We start from the raw sequence: 16,427 nt of genomic DNA on the forward strand, positions 1-16,427 counted from the left end.
GAGACGGGAATGGGGAGTATTTTCAATTCCCCGCCGAGGACAGGAAGTATACTCCCCGCCCCCGCCCCGTTGTCATCCCTAGCCGGATTCTTTACCATATTTAATGTATTATAAAACCTTTTAAAGGAACAGAAAAAAAAAAAAAAAAACAGAAAAAAAAAACCAAAAAACAAAAAACAAAGACTAAGATCCATTACAAAATCCAAAGGCTTATCATTAGCACATGAATTAATATAATTAAATTCTTAATTAAATAAACATTGCGTAGATCATCATCCAAGATGGGCCCCACAAAATATCAGATTTTCAGAGCCAATGGATAAAGTCGGGTTTAAAAAAGAAGGCCCATTAAAGTGGGCCCCATCCCACTCCCCTAAATTATCTCACTTCCCAAACCACCCTACTCCGAGCCTCTTTTCTCCCACGTGGCGCTCATCCGTTGCTTCCACCTCTGCTTCGGCTTCTCAGACTTGTACTTCTGCCTCTTCATCGTCTCCACTTCCTTCTGAAACTTTCCACTTCTCCCTCTCTCTCTCTCCAGACTTTAAACAAATTGATCGTTCAGTTTTCCAGAGTTGAAGGTTCAGGTTTTCCTTAATTTTATTGATTGTAATCGATTTATTATCGTACTCGTATTTGTAGTTTGAGTACACGAGTTGATACATTACACTGTTATACTGCTTCTGTTTCTGTTTATATTTATATTTATTTTTATATTACCTTTGATTTCGAATAGAGTCCTTTATATGAAGTGGGAAATCAATTCCTTCCGTATTTGTTTGTTTTTTTTTTTTTTTTTTTCATTTTAATTTGTTTTATTTGTAATGGAAATGTAATCACTAGTAAAGATTGTATTTTTCTAGTAATTTTTAATTGAAAATTTATGCACCCATTCTTTCAATTTGCCTTATAGTTAAGAAAAGGCAAAAGGTGATTGAGAGATGGAGAGGGTGAGAAACATCCTTTTTGTTATCAAAGCTAAAGATGGTCCCCCCTTGTATGAAAAAGATGGTTTTTTTTTTTTTTTTGAATTTTTCTGAAGTCTTTAACAATAGTCTGTCATCTAAAGATAAGAATAAGGTGTACTTTGTTCATTGATCTGAAAGTTGTAGTTGTGATATTCGGATTACGAAGCAACAGAGGTTTAGTGTAAGTTTTCCAATTTGTTTTTAGTTTTTTTTTTTAGTTTTTTTTTTTTTCTGAATATTGCAAATGGAATGAAGTCATTAGTTTTCGAGCTTTTATGGTTGATTAAAATCAACCTTCATAGTTTTTGGACAAAAATCATCTTCCTGGTGTTTACCCCATAGCTGGTTGCCAGATTCCATTGAAAAATGCCCAAAACAGGAAAGTATTTTTTACTAAAATGAAAATGAGAAGTAAGGAATAACATTTTGCCACTAAGATATGGTGGTGAGGGCAATGATTAGCACTTTCTGATGGTGCAGTAATTTCTGTTCGAGTGCAGGAGATTTGGAGAGGAGCTAGAGAAAGAGAGATAAGAGTCTGAGAAATTTTTTTTTTTTTTAAATTTCTTTTTAATCTTTTTCTTCAAAGATGTTTTAGTCTTAATTGATTAAACTGGAGAGCATACTGGGCTTTTCATAAAATTTTCAAGATCAACTCCCAGTCAAATGATGGAATCTGGCCCACAGTGAAATGATTTACCATTAACTTAGGAGGAAATTCATCCGATTTTGTTTCGAAATGAACTGCCATAAATCCAGGAAGGGTACAAGCAGCCCTGAATCCCCTGTTATGTTAAAACCCTTTCTCTGTCTCTATCACACAGGCACACTTGTTTTTTTTTTTCGTTTATTCTAAATTCGTTCTGTATTTAATGAGAGATGTGCATATGCTTACAGTTGTTGCTACATAGTTAAGATTTTCTTTCTTTATAGAGAGTGTACATCCATTATATTTTACTTGGAAGCGCACTGTTTTGACAGTGTTTTGATCTTTCAGTTGCCAACACATTAGAGAGAATTCCTTGAGGAAATATAACACTGGATTCTTGATATTTGTGCTGTGCAGGCTCTGTAGAATGTCTGCCTTAAAAATTTAACAGCCAAATGTACTATTCCACCTGTGATCTGCAAATGTGAATCAACAACAGTGTCTCAGATGGGGGGAGTTTGTTCTAGAAAGCGAGACCAACTGGCTGAGGATGACAGCATACATAGAGGAGTTTCAGGACGATATTGCAAGAGTGGTAGTTCAAAATGGCTAGGAAGTTCACTTTCGCGGTCATCTATAGATCCTAGGCATGGAAATGGAAATTGCCCTTCTCTCATGGAATTGTGCATCTATCAAATTTGTCAAGTACGTTTCCCTCGTTAGTGCTTTAATCAACATGAAACTGATTTCTGTGCGTGAACAGAGGTTCTCTTTCTTGGTATGACAGGACATTGACAAATATAGCACCTTCTCTATGCTGCCAAGGGACATAAGTCAACAAATCTTTGATGAATTGGTTTGTTCACAACGTCTTACTAAAGTCATTCTTGAAGCATTTCGAGATTGTGCTCTTCAGGTATCTTGTATTCATATTTGTAGAGCTAAAACTGCTGGATTAGGATATTGTGTACCTTAATTGTATCTGTTGGTTTTGGTTAGACTCTGACATTCTTGATTTTTGCTAAATTTTCTTGGCAGGATCTTAATTTGGGAGAATATCCTTGCCTTGATGATACTTGGATGGATGTAATCTCTTCACAGGGTTCTTCCCTGCTATCCGTGGATCTTTCTGCTTCCGATATCACTGATTCTGGAATAGTGCAGCTAAAAGATTGCAAAAATCTGCAAGCACTAAATTTTAACTATTGTGACCAAATTACAGACCATGGACTGGAGCATGTTAGTGGTATGTTCCTCGTGCTGGATGTGCAGTAGCACAAATTAGTTGCTGACAGCACTTACAATTCCAAATCCAACCAAACAATGGAATTTATTTTCCCAGTAATTTATTTTCCACCAACCAAACAATGGAATCCATTTTCTTGGAATTTATTTTCCATGGAATTTCAATTCCATTTCCCTTCAAATATTTTCCAACGAACTAAATGGGCTGTAAAAGAAAAGTTAAGAAAAGGGCACTTCCTAAATCAAAAGAGGGAGAAATAGAGAGAGAAGTGAGGCGGAAAATTTATTTTCTTTCCTTTGTCATTTTTACTTTTATGGGTAAGAAACTATGGGTGTCTGATTGGAACATTTGGTCCAACTTTTCAGGTTTTTCAAACTTGACGAGTCTAAGTTTTAGAAGAAACACCATGATTACAGCTCAGGGAATGGATGCTCTATCTGGCTTAATCAATTTGGTGAAATTGGACCTGGAGAGATGCCCTAAGATCCATGGAGGGCTCATTCACCTTAGAGGTTTGTTCGTCCTTCTCTGTATTGATGTATTATTCTTGTTCAACTAACCTGTTGTTATAGTCAGACGAAAATTCTTGATTAAAACATCTAAAATGAAATAAAAATCTAGAGATCAATTTAAACAAGCATCAAGCATGGATAGAAAATACTGTACATGTTTATAATAAGCTTAATAATAAATTTTAATACTTGCTACTCTTAATTCATGATTCATCCAATTTTGTTAAGTTTTAATGTTATATAGAATACAGGGAAGTTCCTATTTGCATTATAGGATATCTACAGAAAAATTGACTGATGTCAACAAAATATCTAAAACGTATCATACCTCATCTTTTGGCAGGCCTAACCAAACTTGAATCTCTGAATGTCAACTGTTGCAATTGCATCACGGATTCTGATATGAAGCCTCTTACTGGTATCTCATTCCTGTATTGTTATTTAATTAATTCCCCGCTGCTTTCTTTTTTCACTTGTCACTTAAAAAAAGAAGAGGGAAGTACACATCATAGAGTCTTAGAGCAAAACAGAGGAAAGGAAGTCCATGAGACATATGGAGCAGTTTTTAGTTTTTAACTAATGATTGACTGTCATTTGGATCTGGAATAGGTGTTGAAGGACTTGTTGATATATTTATGTATATATACATAATTTTGCACAATATTCTATATGCTTATTAGTTTTATTTATGAACAGTATATACCATTGTGTGTTTATCAGAGCTGTGATAACAAAAGCAATTTTGGAAAAATGTAAAAAGTACTCGTATTGCTTTTTATATCAGTACTATATGTAAATTTCTTCTGATTCAGAATTTATCCGTGTCTTGCCCCAATTTCAGGTCTTACAAATTTGAAAATTTTACAACTCTCATCCAGCAAGGTGACAGATTATGGTGTTACTTTTCTGAGAGGTACACAGATTACTGGATTGTGTCATGCTGAATTCTCTTATGATGGTAGCTCTATTTATTCTTAGAAATGAAGTAATTGAGGAAACGATTCTTTGTAATTGTTGCATTAGGCATATTTTAAGGAGATAGATTGTAAATTGAAGTATATAATATTCAATTTTCATGCTAATGGGAGCGAGATAAGTGTATGGTAAATGTTTAACTTCCATTTTTGGTATTTTTGGTATTATTTGCACGCTGAACTATAATACCATATAAACTGTCCACCAAGTTAATGGGACATTTGAGAACTTGATGGGGAATGTATTGATTGAGCTGATCCTTTCTTGTTTACCTGGAAATATGTTAATACATCTGATTAATAATCTGAGAATTCCAACTTCACCATCCTCGGTCTTACCTAGAAATGAACCGTGATGTTCATAAAGTTAGTGTTTCTATCGGGGACTTTCTCATTGGTTAGTTTTCCTGTGTCTTTCTTTCTGTGCCTAACAGCTTTGCACAAACTTGCTCTGTTGAACATGGAAGGTTGCCCCATTACTGCAGCGTGCTTGGAGTCTCTTTCAGGTACTCATTTTAAGATAAGACTGTTTTCACTCCCAGTGGCTAAGGTACAAGTTGGTGCTTGAGAAGCGTGATATTTATTTATTTTTAATTTTGCAGTTCTATTATTATATTGTTGAGAGGAGATGATTTTTCTCGAGTATATGAAACCTGGAGTTCATTTTATTGGTGTGGCGGTGCTATGTTATCTAGATATATTTCTTAACTGAGCCTCAATTCTTTTAATGCCCGCTTTGCTGTTTATGCAGCCCTTGGTGCCCTCTTATATTTGAACCTTAGCAGATGTCGTTTGACCGATGATGGATGTGATAAGTTTTCAAGTGAGTTAGACTTATACATTGTAATATGCTACTAAAGTTCTTCAAAATATCTTAGCGTAGAACTTTATCATTTGAAAAGTAGGAGCTAAAGATGACCGTTTCTTATGATGTTTTCTGTAGGCCTAAAGAGTTTGAAAGTGTTGAATTTGGGATTCAATGCAATTTCAGATGCCATTTTCGTACACCTCAAAGGTGAATTTCTCCTTTGGTTATTCTGATTGATGTGGAAATGCCCCCCCAGCTCATGAGTTAGATGTGTTACAAACTCAATCTAATAAACTTTAAACTATTCCACGAATGCTATTTTTCTGTGACTCACTGAAGAAAGGTTTGGGTGGGATTGGAATGGGACTTCTACTTGCAATGGTCATTTTCGCTGAATGTCATTTGACATTACACTTAATATAGTATGCGTTTGTACTTTGACTAACGTTAAAGGTGAAGTGCATTTGTTTTTCTTTTGAAATTTGATTTTTCGACTTTGTAATATTCAGTGACAATTTCATGTCTTGGTTCAAGCAGGTTTAACGAATTTGGAGACCTTAAACTTGGATTCATGTGCAATTGGAGACGAAGGACTGGTCCATTTGGCTGGTAATTTGGCACCTGTTATTGTTATTAGGACTTCCTTGCCTGGCTTTTATAATTAAATAACTTTATACTCCTAATCGGAAAGTCAAGCAATTTATAGAGTTTACCATACATTTTTCATTTTTCTAATTACACTTCTTTTTTTTAATTAACCTTTTTGAAGTTCGATAAAAATTTAATCTCAAATTGAAGTGCATTCTCAAGCCATACCCCTTGATCATAAGGTTGCCTTGACACAAACTTTAGGCCTCTGCATTCTTTCAAGTTTTTTTTTTTTTTATTTATTTAAATTCCCATGTTTTTCTGGGTGCACTGATTCAGTTTTTGTATAATGTCTAAGTTCAGGTCTTCAACGTTTAAAGTGTTTAGAGTTATCTGATACTGAAGTTGGAAGCAGTGGACTTCAATATCTCGCAGGTTTGCGCTGTTTCCTTATAATTGCAAAATAAGCCACTTCGGATGCAAGTCCTGATATAATAATGTCTGACGCCATTATAACTAGTGATCTTATCCATTTTCAGACTTGCCAGTTGTACTAATTCTTCTTTTTTATTGAAATATGTGCTATGTATCCTGTAGGGTTAAGCCATTTGGAGAGTTTGAACCTGTCGTTCACTGTTATAACGGACAATGGGTTGAGAAAGTTAAGGGGGTTGTCATCACTGAGATCACTTAATTTGGATGCTCGCCAGATTACTGATGCCGGACTTGCCGCTCTTACGAGTAAGCATTTTTCGAGATTGCTGCCTCCTCCGTGTCTACGCTAATTTATGTCGTCATTAGTGATTCAGATTTTTGCAATGATATGTGCAGGTTTGACTGGTTTAATGCATTTGGATCTCTTTGGAGCTCGTATTACTGATTCCGGGACAAACTATTTAAAGCGTATGTTATCAGTAACTCTAAACGAAAATTTTAACGCGTGATTTTCCTTTATCAAATGTTTGTGTGTGCACACCCCGTGTGCCTGAATTAGTTTCAGGAAATAATCTGCCGCTTTATTTTGTTTGTTTACATACGGAGTATTATAAATGAGTCTCGCATTGAAAATATAATAAGAGAGAACATATGAGTTTATAAGGTCATGGGTTAGACTAGTTAATTGATTGGATTAAGTCTTTTAGTGTGGTTTGGCCGTCTACCCATGGTATGGTGGCAACCAGAGCCTTTGTTTCGAAAGGGGGAGGAGGTTTAAGAGTAGGGTTTGTAATGCCATGGGTTAGACTAGCTAATTGATTGGATTCAGTCTTTTAGTGTGTTTTAGCCTATGTGCATTATAGCCCAGTTGAATGACCTTAGCCGAATCTTAGATTATAACAATAAACAAGTGCCGACTGCTTATCCTCTCATATTTTTGTCATTATTGCTGATATAGATTTCAAGAACCTGCGATCTCTGGAAATTTGCGGTGGAGGCTTGACTGATGCTGGCGTGAAAAACATCAAAGATCTTACGGCCCTCAATTTGCTAAATCTTTCACAGAACAGTCACCTCACAGATAAAAGCTTGGAAGCAATTTCCGGTACGTTATTATCAATAGCTTGGTACTCCTGCACAAAGAACCGAATATTATCGATATACAAGGGGCATCATATTATCTATAGTGTGCAACTCTTTGAACTGCAAGTTGTGTTTGTATTTAGAACTCATTACGACTACTATGGTCCATGTCGGTACAGGGCTGACATCGCTGGTGTCTCTTAATGTATCAAACTCTCGCATTACGAGTGCGGGGTTGCAACATCTGAAGCCACTCAAGAAACTGAAGTCGCTTACACTGGAGTCGTGTAAGGTGACTGCAAACGACATCAAGAAACTCCAGTCCACCGACCTCCCGAATCTGGTGAATTATAGGCCCGAATGATACGTCAAGATGGGAACGTTAAATTATCTGCTCAGCTCAGCATTGAGAAGCTGCTGTACATAGACCAGTAATAGTCTGTTCTGTTCTGTTTGGTTCCATGCTGGATGTGAAGCTCTCTTTTGTATGGGAACTCATATGAAAAAGAAGGTAGATAAAAGCTTCCATGGCATGGAGTATGGATTGCAGTCTCTCAACTCATCACTATTTCCCTCTGTACATATTTCCCATCATTATGGTATGATGTTTGCTGTTTATTACTTGTGTTTTTAGCAAGTTAAAAATAATAACATGGAGTTGCTACTAGTAAAATTTTGTCAGTATCATATGTTTACTTTATGCTTTTTGTCAGTATCTTGTATTTCTAACAAAACATAACATACAACTTTGTAAAATACAAACCCAGTTTATATTATTTGTATTAAATATATTGTTGTAGGGGGTGAGGGGAATGAAGAATGGAAAGGATGAGATGGAATTATGGAGTAATTTTAAATTTCCAGTGATGAAAATTCTGGATTGCATAAAAAAAAAAAAAACAAGGTTGAGATGAAGTCAGTGGACAATGAGTGTTGAGATAAAATTTAAACTTGAAATTGAAGGCATTGGATGATCATCTATATCAAAGGTTGAGTACCAAAATGCAGAGTCATATTTCATTATTTTGGAAACCATTTAAGGAAGGTTGGTGAGTTGGTGGTTCCAAGTTTTTGACTGAGAGATCAGCAGGTTAGTCTCCTACAACAAGCAAATGCAAGCAGGCAGGCAGGCAGATTAGAACTAAAGTATCTGCTGCTGTTGCACCCAGCCAGCCAAGCAAGTATGTACATCAAACTTTTCATAACTTATTTTGATTATTATCTTGGAGGTTGATCAGAGACTGGAGTTGTGTTGCTTCCCGATCCGTTTTCAACCGGGGGAGGCACGCCCCATTTGCCCTCTGATTCCAGCGGCTCAAACACAAGAACGCCGCCATCTGATAGCCCTAACGCAAACTGGTTTGGATCTTGTGGATGGGCAGCCACCACGAGTGGATGGACACCCGAACTGCTGATTAAGGAGAAACAACAAAGCAACGTTTTTTTAGGAAAATTTGATCGCTGGAAGTGTATTATACTATTAAATTTGATCCCCAAAGTACCTGAGACTAGGGGAAAGGTAAGCTGAAGGAGCAATGCGGCATCTTAGACACAGGTTTGCAGCAGTGAAAACGCAAACAGTTGCATCTAAGAAACTGGCGTATACCAGCTGGCTATCGCACGAAAATGTCGCGTGAGATATTGGAGCAGCAGCCTCGCGTTGGACCCACTGAAAAGAACAAGTTATGTTGGTCTAGATAACGAACGTCTGGAATAGTTCATTAGAGGAAGAACCAAGCTTACCTGCTTAACGCATTCCAACTTTGTGGCTTCGTATATAGCGAGCTGAGTCTCATGAACAACCAAAAAATGGATTTGATCTTGATGAAACTGTACTCTCGTGTCCGACTGTACAGACGCTCTCCCGGCTGGAAGCGGTAGGAACTTGGACTTTTGCTTTTCCCACCCATCGGAACTCCACACGAAAAGCTTGAAGCAATCAATCATCAATGTAGAGGTTAAAGCCACATGAAATCGAAAATCATAAATCCAATCTCTAAACATTCCTACCTGTGCATCAGCTCCCGATGAAACCAGCACGTTAAGTACATGGGAGAAGGCGAGGCCAGTGATTCTTTTAGAGTGCCCTTTTAGTTTGCTTTTCACCTATTATGCACAATAGATTGAGGGAGTTGAAGATAAAAAAGACGAGAGATACTAAAAGAATTTAAGTATTTGTATGATACCTCATCCACGCGAACATTATATATTTGAATTGTAGAATCATCCATGCCAATAGCAATGATATTGTTATCTTGAGGATGGAACGCAAGGAACGTTGCTGCTGGTGGGGGAGGCATGAAAGTCGTCATTGTCTGCATTCCATAAGAATTTGAGAGTCAAACATAAATGAATGCACAACCAAAAACAGAGAGCCGTTTGAACGTCAAACATAAATGATTTGTGACCTTGAACGTCATCATGTTGAAAAGGGATATCTTTCCTCCTGATGCAGACATGACGTAAGAGTCATTTTTAGACAAAGCGAAACACGGGACAGCATCCTCCGGGTTTTTGTCAGCCACATCGTTTGTCATCAAGATGCCACTCGAAGGCTGCCACAATTGAGGTGGCATATTGGCCGTTGCCTACAGTATAATAGATAATAACCATTCAAATCCAAAATTGCGGGTAAAAACGAAACCACTTCATTTGCTTCTATCCTACCTTGCCACTTGAATTACGCTCACCCCGTTGCCATTTCCATAGCAGATGAATGGCATTTGACGCTAGTGCTAATAAAGCGCTGCCTGAATTTGTATATATTAACCTCGATATCTGTTAAATTTCATAGTAAATCAAGATGCAGAATTCAACGTCATATAGCTAGCTAGCATACTGTTTGGTATTAAAAGAAAATTCTTGGAAAGATTTATACTAACTGGAAGAGTGGGGAAATAATCCGCAGTAATTCTTAGTCGTGCAAACAGTATACCTTGGTAACTCGTAAATTCTCGGGAAGCTTCAATGCCCGGCAATGAGAAGGTTCAGTAATTTCAGTGAGCTTCCAAACCTTTGATTTGTCATTAGTTTCTTCAGTTATTCTTGGTTTTACATCTCCCACATTATTTCTTGCATCCCCATTCTGACACCCAAAAAAAAAAAAATAAAAAAGATATTACGTTTGTTTATATGTTATGGTCAAAGATATTTAGACGACGGCCCAAGGAAAGAGAACGAAAGCATAATACAAACCATTACAGAGGTACCAACAACAGAGGCTACCCTTTCCGCAAATCCAGCATTACTAGCTGATGCTACAGAGATTGGGTTTACCGAAGGCTGCATATACAACAAGTAGAAAGCATCTAAAGTTGAGTTTGTAGAATGATAGCGAGATTCCCGTTAAAATAGATTTTAACGTATAAAAAACCATACCTTGCTGGCAGATTCTGACGCTCTAGCAGCGGCATCATAAGCAAGGTTTTCAAATGTGCGCAGCAAGCGAATACCATCAGTGTTTGCCAAAACCTTGATTCCGTTCTCATTAGCAGAAACCGCCAATAGAGTTCCATCCTTGTTGAATCGGATTCGAGGGCTTGCCTTGATTATAACAAAGAAAATCAAAGACTTAGCAAAATACCACATTGGAGATCAGAGAGCGAGTCAACCTTAAATATATAAACCTACCGGGAGCCCTCCATCTGCATCAATGCTGGTCAACATTTGCACACTGTCCATATCCCAAAATTTTATGGAGAAATCGTCACCGGCTGCCAAATACCTGTTTTTGGTGGTATCGAATTGCACAACACCAAATGACCGTTTTCGAAAACCTTGATATGTCCTCTTAACAGCTCCTTCGCTTTCATTCCACTCGACAATGTGCGACTCCCCATCTTTGCTAGTTCCACACGAGAAAAGTCTAAGTGGAAGGAAATGTGAGATGTTAGGAACTTATACAAAAAAATATGTGCAGAGTAGCAATAATACATGGTGTCGAAAGAATCAACCTTGTGCCATCAGCACTGTATGCCATTGTTGTGCACCAGCGACCAGGAGCATCGTAGTCTACTCGGGATCCCATATTATCATATAACCATGCCTTTATCTTTCCATCTAATGCCGTTGAAAAGATAAACTGAGACAGAAAGGAGATTTGGTATTAGGGGAAAGTATCAATCAGTCTTTGAAGGAAGAAATACGATTCTTACCTGAACATTCTCCTTATGGTGGGGGCACACAGAATAGACCGGAGCCTCGTGACCTTCAAATGTATATTGTTTTGCACCATTTGTTGCATCCCAGACCTATAGATCACCAAAAACCAGAAACATTAGCAATATATCCATGAATTATTTGCTGCTAGGATTAGGAAAAACACATTTTTCTGTCTAACCTTAATGGTCTTGTCATCTCCACAGGTAATCACACAGAGTTGCTTATTAGGATGAGAAAATGCGAGATCATTTACACCACCAACATGAGCATCAATCTGTATCAAATATTAATCGATCCCAATTTCAGAATATTAAAAAAAATTTAAAAAATCTCCATTTTGTGAAGTTTGTCCTGTCATGTACGGTAGTAAATTTCTCAGAAGTGACAGTTATTGGGATTTCTCAAAATGGAAAGTGTGACAAACAAAATTGGGCAGGAGTATATAATGGGTAAAGAGGCAGCATGAGTATAGTACCTCCAAATGTTGGCGCACATCATCATTCCCATGATATGAATATATTTGTACAATATGCCTCGAATATGCAACTCCTGCAAAAAGATAGCGGCAGAATATCTCAGAGTCCACTTCATTGTAAACGTGTACTAAGTAGCCTGTAATTCACCCCAAGCTTACCAAATAACGAGCCATCTGGGCTCCAAGTTATGCAATTAACAGAGACACCTGGATCTTTTACTAGAGCCGTCTGAATTCAGGAAGGAAGATTGATGTTTCAGATTCAAAAGATAAATTTGAACTGATTCGGGTTTTACATAAATAATAATAGTATTGTTTCAGTTTTATGAAAAAACACCGCACCTGCAAGGGCATTGAACATGCACTCAAGTCCCAAACCTTGAAGTTCCGTAAAACCAGCTTCTCCCGTGAACCAACTTCCCACAATGCAATGTCTCCAACATTGGTGCCAACTGATGCATAAACATGGGGTATACAAGTTTAACTCAAATTGTGAAGAAAAAAAAAAAACATTATATAACCCTCTACACCAGGGCACTATTACACTAAATATTGTTTTTAATAGGCCTAACTATTCTCCTGACTCACACATCTACCACACTTTCTTTCTTGCAAGATTCCAATCTACTGAAACACTTTTCAGATAGAGAGTTTTTTGAATGACAAGGGAAACCTACAGGTATACATGGGTAAACCCCGCCTTGTGACCCTAGCCGACAAGAAGGTAAACCAGCCTAGGTTGCCCAAAGTTGACCGGCTCAAACCAAGAAGGCCAAGTCAACAGTCTGACCAACTTGGTTGGGGTTGCCCCCAAAATTGCTGAGAGTTTAAGTCTATGTAATGATGTAATCTTTTTACCTTAAAACATATGAAACTTGAATAAATAGTTTTATAATTTTCTTCAAAGCAGTAGTTCTGTCATAGTTCCTCTTAAATATCCACAAACTAAGAGAGTTTGTGAAAGGCAAAGGACAAACATTCGTATGATACAAACCTAGAAGCAGTGTCTGTTGAACAGGATGAAAATCCATGCTCATAGGAGATGATCCCTGGTTAAGTGTTCGCGCTACGTTCTTTGGGAGGTCATCAAGTGTGCTGTGAGCTTGACTATGACCATGCCCAGGGAATGATACGGGCAGCACATTGATAGGAAGGTTAACCTAAATCATAAATCATAAATAATAACTAAATTTCAGAACATGTTAAGAACTTAGAATTAATGACATACACATCAAGCTACTACATTACTTATTCAGAAAATATTAAGAATGCAGATTTGAATGATATACCTCATCGCTTATTCCCAGGGACCTTGGTCTTTTACTGACATGATCAGAATCCCCAGACGGATAATCAACAGAAGGATTTGTTGGAGGGGTCCTTGGATGCTTAAGAGCAGCTACGATAAAAAATGAACACAATCAATTGTCAAGCGTTTATATAGACCCTTCAAGTGGAAATTCTATGGCATTGTCAAGTGTTGGAAACCGTTTGCATGGCATTATTATATGGAAAACAGATGAAGATACCTGGAATGGATGAAACACTGAGTCCTATAGGTCCACCAGAAACAGCTGGATGACTCACCGTAGGTGTATTGGACATCCAACCAGCAAGTTGAGTTGGAACTTGTGTGGGTGCCGGTTGGAAAGGCTGATAATAGAAATAGTAGACAATAAGTAAAGTTTTTGTATTTCATCAAGTTAACGAGATATCAATAGAAAGACCAACCCCATGGGCACCAAGAGGAGGGAAGCCTCCAGGTTTTGGAACTGATCCAAGTAGGGGATTGTTTGCAGGTGATGGAGCACGTGCACCGTTTGGTTGTCCACAAGAGTGATCAACGAAAAGAGTCTTAATATCTGGATTTGGCCGAGGATTTTTGCAAAGCTGGTGCTGCCAGTTTAAACTGCATTTTGTGCACATTGTTAGTTCTACTATGTATTTGCTTTATATTGCAAGTGTGATAATCAATGCCAAAATATGCTAAGTGGAAACTAAAATTATCAGTCCACATAGCTAAAAGAATCACTCTGTTAAATTTGGCTACATTTTGAAGCAAATACATTTGAAGGCCCAAAAGCTATATTCAATTCAATAAAATTGCCAATTTCACATCTTTGATCATAAACTTATCAATTCAAGAGTATTAAAGTCGGTAGCTCAAATGGTCTTCTGCAATAATTTAAAAGACGTTTGTTACATTAATGAAGTTTGGTAACCCATTGCATGACATCTGTGTTGTCTACTATTGAAGCTTTGAAGGCACTTAAAACGTCACCTCTGGTTAATAAGCGTTCTCAATCTTGAATTCTTGAGACTGGGAAACTGCAATTTGTCACGAAACAAGGGGTTTGCTTCAATGAGTTTCTTGAGCTCAACCAACATTATTGCTCGTGCAGACTTGGTATCTCCATATTTCGACAATTGTTCATTCTCCCTACAACACAACGCGTTAAGCCATCCTTAAAACACATCCAAATCAATTCCTATACCATCATCTAACAAATTTGAGTGACTTACTACCTGAAATTCTCCAATGTCAAAAGGTGTGTTATCTCCTTAAACAGCTCTTCATTAAAAGAAGAGAAAACTTTAAGATCCTTTGTAAGGATTTCAACAGCCTTGGACCGATCACGCCTATAACAAATTCACATATTTGAATTGAGGTATCAGATAACTAAAGCAGAAAACTTTCAAAATGATTTTGAATCAAGTGAAACTCACTTGTCCAATGCCTCAAGATACTTCTGTTTTCTTATTTCAAAGAAGATTTTCATCGAATATCGATTGTCATCCACTTTGGTAAAACCAGAGAGGTATTTCTCAACCTCATCCCAGTTCCCATTGTTCACTTCGTCCTCAAAGTACTTCATGTTAAAGAAAAACCCAGACTCTTGCTCAAGCCTATCATTTCAAAGTTCAAACCCCATCCAACAATGTTAGGTCACTACAAAAGTAGCCATCAATGAAAGCACAGAAACTGACAAGAGAGCAAATACTGGATATCAAAAAAGCCACAACATACTTATGAACAGTTTCTTTAAACTTTTCCTCATCAAGAAACTGTAAGATCAAGAACACAAGTTCTCTGCTGAGAGAGGACATTGTAGCTACCAAGCCTTCAAACCCAGAGAAAAAATGGCATGTGTTTCCAGATCTGCAAAACAATGAATGAATAAATTAATTAACTAATAACATAAAACCCAAATACATAATAATAATAATAATAATAATAATAATAATAATAATAATAATAATAATAATAATAATAATAATATAATAATAATAATTAAATATGTTTTTCAGCTACCCATAAACTTTATTTAATCATTAATTTATCCAGGCGCTTAATAATTGCCGGAAACAATAAAATAATTACTAAAATTAAACTAATCCTGAGCACCAAGTAAAACTAAAAGACAGAAAGAAAAATCAAATTCAAACCAGATTGGGATCATTGAAGTGATCTTCAATCTAACAAGAAAGGAAGCTCCTTTTTCACTCAAGATCATCTTAATACCAGTAAACCCACAGTCCCAATGCACATGTAGAAGAATCAGGGACATGAAAGCAGCTTTAAATCAATCGGAATCGAAGATGCAAAGAAAAGGGGCAAACACACAATTTTTTAAAAATTAAAACCCCGAAAAGCAAGTCAAGAAGTATCTAACATATACTTTAGACACACAGAGAGAGAGAGAGAGAGAAACATGGAAAATAAAAGCAAAAAAAAAGAAAGCAGTTGAAAAGTAAATCTTCCACTATTATACACACACAGACACATATAGAGAGAGAAAGAACGGAGCTTTGAGGTGGGTGGGTGAGAGTTACCCCAGAGAAAAACAGATAGATCCAAGGAAGAAGAAGAAGAAGAAGAAGAAGAGAAGAGGAGATGCGCTGGTAAATGCTAAGCAGCAGAGAAACGACGAGCTCGAGGCAGAAGCTTTTCCTTTTCCTATCCCAGCTTTCTCTCTCTATATATGCATGTATCTCAGCACTTTCACCCTCTCTTTCTCTCTCCCTCTATATATCGCAACTTTCTCTCTCTAATCTATCGTGGAGAAAAAATAAAATAGTCGCACGACATAATTTGCAGGAAATGGTGATTTTTATATGAAGAGGCGACCACATGAACGGAGATAAGAACTTCTACTTATCACCCATACGCTACTCCGCTTATCGATAAGGAAACCTCAGTACGGTTTCATAAGTACAGTGACCTGGGCCCACAGAGCCGGCTTCATTTGTCCGAGTTAACCGGCTCGGAATCTGCCGCTGACAGCTGTTTGATTCCGGCCCAGAACGGAGAAACTATCCACTGCAGCTGCGGTGCACGGTTGTTTCTAATCCTGACTGTCGATTTGGACTGACCTCTTTTGGTAAGCACGATCGACGGCTGTGAGCTAACGTGGAGCGTTACATCAAGTGAATACTGAGAATTTTAAAGTCATTTAATCCCCACCCCGGAAAAAGGACAGCTTTTCGAGAGGCGTGTCCGTGATAACATTAGGCTCAGACTTTGACA

The 16,427-nt window shown here is 37.4% G+C and overlaps 2 protein-coding genes across 5 annotated transcripts; one reads left to right on the forward strand and one right to left on the reverse strand.

The window, feature by feature from the left end:
• Nucleotides 1–519: 519 nt before the first annotated feature.
• LOC109156560 (internalin-A) lies at nt 520–7,896 on the forward strand. Of its 3 annotated transcripts, none has more exons than XM_019304405.1 (16): nt 520–581; nt 2,035–2,322; nt 2,405–2,533; nt 2,656–2,863; nt 3,229–3,375; nt 3,719–3,793; nt 4,217–4,288; nt 4,784–4,855; nt 5,101–5,172; nt 5,293–5,364; nt 5,695–5,766; nt 6,109–6,180; nt 6,343–6,486; nt 6,577–6,648; nt 7,139–7,285; nt 7,443–7,896. In XM_019304405.1, exons 2-16 carry the CDS (start codon nt 2,125–2,127, stop codon nt 7,625–7,627), a joined length of 1,737 nt encoding a protein of 578 aa, XP_019159950.1. In that variant the 5' UTR covers nt 520–581; nt 2,035–2,124; the 3' UTR covers nt 7,628–7,896. The 3 variants fall into 3 exon arrangements, with proteins under 3 accessions (XP_019159950.1, XP_019159951.1, XP_019159952.1); XM_019304406.1 differs by having other exon boundaries at nt 528–587; XM_019304407.1 differs by lacking the exon at nt 520–581 and adding an exon at nt 925–1,149.
• Nucleotides 7,897–8,242: 346 nt separating this feature from the next.
• On the reverse strand, nt 8,243–16,073 carry LOC109156559 (protein TOPLESS-like). Of its 2 annotated transcripts, none has more exons than XM_019304404.1 (26): nt 15,734–16,073; nt 14,928–15,059; nt 14,627–14,806; nt 14,426–14,539; nt 14,181–14,339; nt 13,631–13,808; nt 13,429–13,552; nt 13,189–13,298; nt 12,894–13,059; nt 12,242–12,351; nt 12,059–12,128; nt 11,900–11,973; nt 11,603–11,698; nt 11,418–11,513; nt 11,217–11,344; nt 10,894–11,128; nt 10,642–10,806; nt 10,459–10,545; nt 10,199–10,348; nt 9,931–10,041; nt 9,672–9,851; nt 9,450–9,578; nt 9,274–9,369; nt 9,007–9,192; nt 8,766–8,932; nt 8,243–8,671 (listed from the first exon to the last, which is right to left on the reverse strand). In XM_019304404.1, exons 2-26 carry the CDS (start codon nt 15,005–15,007, stop codon nt 8,482–8,484), a joined length of 3,381 nt encoding a protein of 1,126 aa, XP_019159949.1. In that variant the 5' UTR covers nt 15,008–15,059; nt 15,734–16,073; the 3' UTR covers nt 8,243–8,481. The 2 variants fall into 2 exon arrangements, with proteins under 2 accessions (XP_019159949.1, XP_019159948.1); XM_019304403.1 differs by having other exon boundaries at nt 8,243–8,674.
• Nucleotides 16,074–16,427: the final 354 nt, after the last annotated feature.

This window comes from Ipomoea nil, unplaced genomic scaffold, assembly GCF_001879475.1.
Source record: "Ipomoea nil cultivar Tokyo-kokei standard unplaced genomic scaffold, Asagao_1.1 scaffold2735, whole genome shotgun sequence".
Lineage (NCBI taxonomy): Eukaryota > Viridiplantae > Streptophyta > Magnoliopsida > Solanales > Convolvulaceae > Ipomoea > Ipomoea nil.

Excerpts from the sequence above, each read along its gene's own strand:
- LOC109156559 (XM_019304403.1), bottom strand. The coding sequence starts at position 15,007 with ATGTCCTCTCTCAGCAGAGAACTTGTGTTCTTGATCTTACAGTTTCTT. Across the intron at positions 10,349-10,458 it reads TTGTTGGTACCTCTGTAATG|AATGGGGATGCAAGAAATAA; the intron begins GTTTGTATTATG and ends TTTGGGTGTCAG. Across the intron at positions 8,675-8,765 it reads TACCTTTCCCCTAGTCTCAG|CAGTTCGGGTGTCCATCCAC; the intron begins GTACTTTGGGGA and ends CTCCTTAATCAG.
- LOC109156560 (XM_019304405.1), top strand. The coding sequence starts at position 2,125 with ATGGGGGGAGTTTGTTCTAGAAAGCGAGACCAACTGGCTGAGGATGAC. Across the intron at positions 4,289-4,783 it reads TGGTGTTACTTTTCTGAGAG|CTTTGCACAAACTTGCTCTG; the intron begins GTACACAGATTA and ends TGTGCCTAACAG. Across the intron at positions 6,181-6,342 it reads TGGACTTCAATATCTCGCAG|GGTTAAGCCATTTGGAGAGT; the intron begins GTTTGCGCTGTT and ends TGTATCCTGTAG.